We start from the raw sequence: 7,539 nt of genomic DNA on the forward strand, positions 1-7,539 counted from the left end.
CACCACCAGAATTTCTAGTATAAACACTTTTCTGCTCCTTTAACGTGGGTGTGAGACGGAGGAATATTAAAAACTGGGGGCATAGGTTTTCATGGGTTCACGGCTAGCTCCTTAGTTCCCGGTGACAGGGACATCTTAAATTCCAATGAATTCTAAGACGCATTCATTGCTCATCCAACTTGTGCAACAGTTTGGGGAAGGACACATTTCATCCTGTTCTCCAGCATACATGCCCCTGTGCCATTGAAACAATTGCCCCTGTGCATGACAATCGTTCCCCTGTTGCATGACCAATGCCCGCTGGCACTCTCTCCGTCGCCTCTCTCTCCTTCGTGGTATTCTACATCTTCACATCAAATGTCTTTACTCGTCTCGTACTCTCTCGTCTCAGTTCTGTGCGACTACAACTTACTCCCCAACCCTGCCTTTCCTTATTATGGTCAGTGCTTCAACTCTGTTGTGGTCTGTCTCCAGGTGCTGTACTTTGAGGACGAGGGCCAGCGTGGAGAGTTTGTCCGGTACCTTCGCTCTGAGGTGACAGTCAGTGGACAGGAGCTGGCGGTGAGGGACATGACAGAGAAGGAGCTACTGAGAGAGGCAGTGACCAGAGACCAGAGGACTCAGATAGTTGAGTCCTTCATCAGGAGTGCCTTTGCCAAGGTACTGTAATATGGTGATTTATGAGACGCTTTTATCCAATGCCACTTACAGAACTGTCCACAACCGTGGTGCGCAGGACGGACGGACACAGACACAKACCTTCTGAACACATAGCATTGTTAACGCCGTTCTCTATCCCACTGAGCCATTCAATGTGACCACCATTAACAATCCCAATGACACCACGCTAAACATACGTATTGGCTCAACGGGTCAACCCAGTTATAACCGACCTCCTCTCCCCACCCTATAGGTCCTGGAGATAGAGAAGGCTGGTGTCAGAGACCTGAGTGGTGCGTCCTGTAGGAAGACCCGGGAAGCCCTGCAGACTGAGCTGACGGGAACTGAGTTTGCCGACGCTCTGGGACTCAAACCGGACTCGCTCTTTGTCGACTCCATGTTCACGCTGGCCGACAAGGACGGAAACGGATACCTCTCCTTCCRGGAGTTCCTCGACGTCATCGTCATTTTCATGAAAGGTATAGGATGTGGACGCATATTCACAGCATTTGAATATGAATTAATACACGAATACATGAATATGTGAATACATGAATACACTAATTTGTGAATACTTGAATACACGAATACGCTAATACATGAATATGTGAATATGTGAATACGTGAATACATGAATATGTGAACACATTAATACGTGAATGCATGAATATGTGACTACATGAATACGAGAATACATGAATACATGAATACATGAATATGTGAATACGTGAATATGTGAATACGTGAATACATGCATACGTATTTTAATTTGTATTTGTCGTAGGTTCACCAGAGGAAAAATCCAAACTGATGTTCTCAATGCACGACGTTGACGGAGACGGTTTCTTATCAAAAGAGGATTATTCCAGACTACTTCGGTAAGCACTGTGGTCATTTCGTCATCATTTCAGCCTATTGGATCATCCTAAAAAAAAGCCTGGCTTGAAGGGACATTACAACCACTCAGTAGTAGTCCTCTGTAGATGTAGAGTATGTGTCCACATCCCAGGCCGTTTGTTTTGTAGATCCAGCTGTACACACRATCCAAAATGAAAAGATAAGGGCCGTTACAATGGGTTCCTAACTCTGGCCGTACTTGTGCTCTGTTCTGCAGGTCATTCATTGAGATCTCCAGCAGCCTTCTGTCTAAGGGCCAGGCTGAGGAGGCTATCCAAGCCATGCTACAGGCCGCGGGCTTCAACGACAAGGAACAGATCACCTGGGAGGACTTCCACTTCTTGCTCCGGGACCACGAGAAGGAGCTGAAATTTGCCCAGCTCAACATTAAAGGTGACTATACAATAATTTAGTATATGCCACTTAGCAGAGGCTTTAATCCAGAGAGTTTTAGAGGACACAGGTGGGGGTATCCATTATCTATACGTGTGATTCTTGTGGGAATTGAACCCACAATGGCATTGCTAGATCCACACTTACCAACTGAGCAGTACAGGACCAAAGGCCTCCCTCTTGTCCTTGTCTCAGCACTTACCCATAATCCTCTGTCCTTGTCTCAGCACTTACCCATACTCCTCTGCCTTGTCTCAGCACTTACCCATAATCCTCTGTCCTTGTCTCAGCACTTCCCATACTCCTCTGTCCTTGTTCTCAGCACTTACCATAATCCTCTGTCCTTGTCTCAGCACTTACCCATAATCCTCTGTCCTTGTCTCAGCACTTACCCATACTCCTCTGTGCCTTGTCTCAGATCACTTACCCATATCCTCTGTTTATCTAGGGATGGAAAGGAGGAGGAAACAGACTGAGTCGAAACCAACGTGTATCTTTCATCACACCGAGAGGAAAATGTAAGTATAACACAGGGAGATATTACCCCAGAGAAGGAACAGGTAAGATAATAACACCAGGGAGATTTTTCCCCAGAGAGGAACAGGTAAGATATAACACCAGGAGATATTACCCCAGAGAGGAACAGGTAAGTAAATAACACCAGGGAGATATTACCCAGAGAGGAACAGGTAAGATAATAAACCAGGGAGATATTACCCCAGAGAGGAACAGGTAAGATAATAAACCAGGGAGATATTACCCCAAGAGGAACAGGTAGATAATAACACCAGGGAGATTACCCAGAGAGAACAGGTAGATAATACACCAGGGAGATATTACCCCAGAGAGGAACAGGTAGATAATAACACCAGGGAGATATTACCCAGAGAGGAACAGGTAGTATAACACAGGGAGATATTACCCCAGAGAGGAACAGGAGATAATAACACCAGGGAGATATTAACCCCAGAGAGGAACAGGTAAGATAACACAGGGAGTATTACCCAGAGAGGAACAGGAGATAATAACACCAGGGAGATATTACCCCAGAGAGGAACAGGTAAGATATAAACACCAGGGAGATATTACCCCAGGAGGAACAGGTAGATATAACCCAGGGAGATATTACCCCAGAGAGGAACAGGTAAGATATAAACACCAGGGGATATTACCCCAGAGAAGGAACAGGTAATAATAACACCAGGAGATATTACCCCAGAGAGGAACAGGTAAGATAATAACACCAGGAGATATTACCCCAGAGAGAACAGGTAAGATATAACACCAGGGAGATATTACCCCAGAGAGGAACAGGTAATGATACACCAGGGAGTATTACCCCAGAGAGGAACAGGTAGAGTAATAACACCAGGGAGATATTACCCCAGAGAGGAACAGGTAAGATAACATCCAGGGAGATATTACCCCAGAGAGGAACAGGTAAGATAACACCAGGGAGATATTACCCCAGAGAGGAACAGGTAAGATAATAACACCAGGGAGATATTACCCCAGAGAGGAACAGTAATATAACACCAGGGAGATATTACCCAGAGAGGAACAGGTAGATAATAACACCAGGGAGATATTACCCCAGAGAGGAACAGGTAAGATAATAACACCAGGGAGATATTACAGGTAAGATACCGTTTGACCAACATGTTGATTGTCAGGCTCTTATCAGGGTCGTGGACACGCTAATGATTTTTTGATGACAGGATGATTGCTTTTTCCAAAGTAACCTGTCATTATATTTTGTGACTGAATTACTCCACTCCTTGTCTGCAGGTATGATGACCGTCAGTTCATAAATACTGGGCTGGTAGTCTAGTGGTCCTCGTTTAAAATGGTCGTGTCCTTTCTTCCTTAGCTCGTCCTTAGAAGGGGACACACAGGTCTCCAGCAGCCTGGGGAAAGACGGACAAGAGCTTCGTAGACGACAAGGGAAAAGGTAACTTAGAGGACAGATGGTGCATCCGTTCATCTCTGTGTTTGTGTGATTCTTGTGTGGAATTGTGGGACATAAGAGCATTGTGTTGAACACTGTGCGATGTTTAAAAATGAGAACMGCAGAATGGGGAACTTACTAAATGACTAGAGTTGACTGCKTGATATTAGGTTGCTTYTTGTGTAAATATTTTACGYCTGGATTTTGAATGATTTTGTATTTTTAGCGGCTTTGAGGTTAAAATGTACGATTTTCAAAAACCTATTTTGTGAAGATGACCTGGCAAGAGTTCATTACAGGAACAATGTAACGTGTACATATACAATACAACAGCAAACACAAGGACACCACTTCTACCCTCTMGACGCCGTCCTCTGACAACCTCACGGTCGGGTAACAGACAAGAGTTCATTTCACTAGTCTGACAACATGCTATAGTGTCCGTGCCGTTAGTGGTCGTGGTGTATCTTAACGTCTCTGTTCTGTGGTGCAGAAGGTGTGACATCACGTCCAACCTCAGTGGGTCAAAGCTGGGTTTTAAATGACGTCATAGTGATGTCAGACTTCTTGGTACATGTGTTTCAAGGTGAAGATTTCCTCACGACTTCTTGTGTATGAATAATAAAGTTATCGCTGGTCAACACCAATAGTGGTGATTGATATGTGCTAAATGACACCCTATTCTCTACATAGTAATGATTATTTATTATTTTTATTTTTATTGAACCTGTCCCTCAAGCTGGATCAGCTGATTTCCTTCTTAGGCTTCACGTAGACCTTGTAGAGGACTTCTGGAGGCCGCGATCTTGTGGAGAAGGATAGAGGTAGTTAGTACTGGAGCATTAATAGATAATAACGTAGATTTTAGGACCTATTATACTGGAAAGGTAACCAGACTTTCATTATTCATTTTGTTTTTGTTATTCCTTTAGCTAATGATCAACATACAGCTTTTACCAGCTGAGCATCGTCTCTGTGGGCCCATTCAGTGATCATTATTGGGGGTGTTGAGAAGAAGCTGTGAACGGAGACTTTAACAATCATTTGTGTGAGAAGACGCAGGTCATTAAATTCGACTTTTATTCAATCGCATGATGTTATCGCCCGTTCCAAGTATTGCGTCAAAATCGTGTCCCCCACCAACGTGCTGATCTGCAAGATAGTGGTCCATGTTGTTGTTGATTATATGGGCCTTGTGGCTGTTGTATGTTACCCATGGAGGATGGTCTATCATATAATGATTCTGAGTGACGCAGGGCACCTATTCATCAAAACATCAGATATTACATATCGAATATACATTCTCGAGACAGCACTAGTGAAAGTCGCATAAAATTTACTGCATTGTTGGAAATGGTGTATAGAACTTGTCAGGGAGTGGCACATTTGGAAGACTGTATAAGACTCTGTATAGAACCCATAACACAAATTAGTGGTTTGCTGATAACTAGTAATTGTTATATCTACTGATATAGAGCTGATTTGTTGGAATTAATTGGCATCACAAGGCTGTGTATTTCTTACGTCACTTAACAAGTACGTGACGTCTGCTACAGATATTGTATATATAATAGTTATGCTACTCATGTGAAAGTTAAGCTCTAGATATAGTGCGTAATCTGAGATTGAACATACTGAGTCTATATGTTCGTTAATTACCAGCGTGCCTAAATTTCGTATATTCTCCACAGGATCGTTTGGTTTGTAGACTCAATCTGAAGGATTCCGGAAAGTCTAGCGCGATCGAAAGCCGTAAGGAAACTAGGGATAGGACTAGCAAAAAGGAGAGAATAGAGCGTGATCACGCACACGCGGCACTAGGAAAGGGAAGATAGCAAGCACTATCAAGAGAAACGTTGATCAGAGGAGTAACTCACACGGGGTGCAACCGAAGGTACTGTATAGTGTGATTCAGGACAGATATATGGACTCTAAGCGAGGGCAATAGAACGATACAGGAAGGACAGAAGAGCTAAGGAAAGGACAGAAGGACTAAGGAAGGACAGAATCTACAATGCTTGCTCATTTTTTTCTCTCCAAATAGAGAGAATATTCCCCCACACAGTAAATACTAAGTACTCTACTACATGGTAAAACCATCATAATCCTATATTTGAAGAGCTCAAAACTCAAGTGGTGTGTTATCTGTTAACGGAGGTAAATAGAGGCAGGTTGCATCACTGGGTGGCCAACTCTAGATACCAGACATACGGTCATCCACAAAAGCAACCAAAGTCTCTTACACAACCTGAGGTAACCATGGTAAACCCCAAAATTACTGCTATCACTCACACTTCCCTGGAGTATAACTCTTCTTTTAACCTTTATTTGACCAGTTTTAGACTCATTGTTAATCTTAATATCTTTTATAAGAAAATACTGGACAAAACAGCAGCAGACATAGTGTCAGACATTACAATATAAAACACTTATAGTTTAAAGCACCGGTTTACACATTGAACAGGCACATTGGTTTTGGGAGTAGTGTTCAACTAGGGGTCTATAAACACTGACAGCCCCCCCTGAATCATTTTCCACCATAGTTTTAACCGTAGCTTTAAAATCATAGAAGGAGACGAGCCTCTGTAGTTTCATGTACTTTTGTAGCTCGTTCCAAGTAGTGGGGGCAGAGTCCTGGAATGCAGTTTTTTGTTTTTTTTACCCAGCTCTGTACGGACCTTAGGCCACATCAAGAAGATACAGTCACGTGAGTGAAGGAGATAACTGTCATTAAGTCAACTGAAAATGTAGGTACTACAGTAAAAAAATATTGATTTAATCTCCGAAGAGCTAAGGAAGCACAGAAGAGCTAAGGAAGGACAGAAGAGCTAAGGAAGGAAGAAAGCTAAGGAAGGACAGAAGAGCTAAGGAAGGACAGAAGAGCTAAGGAAGGACAGACGAGCTAAGGAAGGACGAAGAGCTAAGGAAGGCAGAAGAGCTAAGGAAGGCAAGAAAGCTAAGGAAGGACAGAAGAGCTAAGGAAGGAAGAAGAGCTAAGGAAGGACAGAAGAGCTAAGGAATGACAGAAGAGCTAAGGAAGGACAGAAGAGCTAAGGTAAGGACAGAAGAGCTAGGAAGGACAGAAGAGCTAAGGAGGACAGAAGAGCTAAGGAAGGACAGAAGCTAAGAAGGACAGAAGAGCAAGGAAGGACAGAAGAGTAAAGGAAGGACAGAAGAGCTAAGGAGGCAGAAGAGCTAAGGAAGGAAAGAAGAAGCTAAGGAAGGACAGAAGAGCTAAGGAAGGACAGAAGAGCTAAGGAAGAGACAGAAGAGCTAAGGAAGGACAGAAAGCTAAGGAAGGAAGAAGAGCTAAGGAAGGACAGAAGAGTTAAGGAAGGACAGAAGAGCTAAGGAAGGACAGAAGAAGCAGGAAAGAGCTAAGGAAGGACAGAAGAGTAAGGAAGGACAGAAGAGCTAGAAGTACAGAAGAGTTAAGGAAGGGCAGAAAGAGCTAAGGAAGGCCCGCACTCTCATAAAGAGGGTACGAGTTTGTACAAACCTCAGCGCACCATGGCACAGTGTCCACAGAGACGTATTCAGCATACGTAATCAGCATACATAATTAGCATATTAGCACGCCATGGGGGGGGGGGGGGCATACATATAGATGATATCACCATAATGACTTTCCTAGTTAATAA

The 7,539-nt window shown here is 43.5% G+C and overlaps 1 protein-coding gene across 1 annotated transcript in view; it reads left to right on the top strand.

Moving 5' to 3' along the window:
- Positions 1–7,539, top strand: part of LOC112070024 (dual oxidase 1-like) — a 52,375-nt gene that overhangs the window by 24,556 nt on the left and 20,280 nt on the right. The window contains 8 exon segments of the mRNA XM_070438809.1: positions 475–660; positions 914–1,139; positions 1,445–1,538; positions 1,775–1,950; positions 2,399–2,468; positions 3,782–3,901; positions 4,232–4,286; positions 4,392–4,394. Coding sequence (XP_070294910.1) covers positions 475–660; positions 914–1,139; positions 1,445–1,538; positions 1,775–1,950; positions 2,399–2,468; positions 3,782–3,901; positions 4,232–4,286; positions 4,392–4,394 — 930 coding nt within the window.

Source organism: Salvelinus sp. IW2-2015, unplaced genomic scaffold, assembly GCF_002910315.2.
Source record: "Salvelinus sp. IW2-2015 unplaced genomic scaffold, ASM291031v2 Un_scaffold1203, whole genome shotgun sequence".
In the NCBI taxonomy this organism is placed as follows: domain Eukaryota; kingdom Metazoa; phylum Chordata; class Actinopteri; order Salmoniformes; family Salmonidae; genus Salvelinus; species Salvelinus sp. IW2-2015.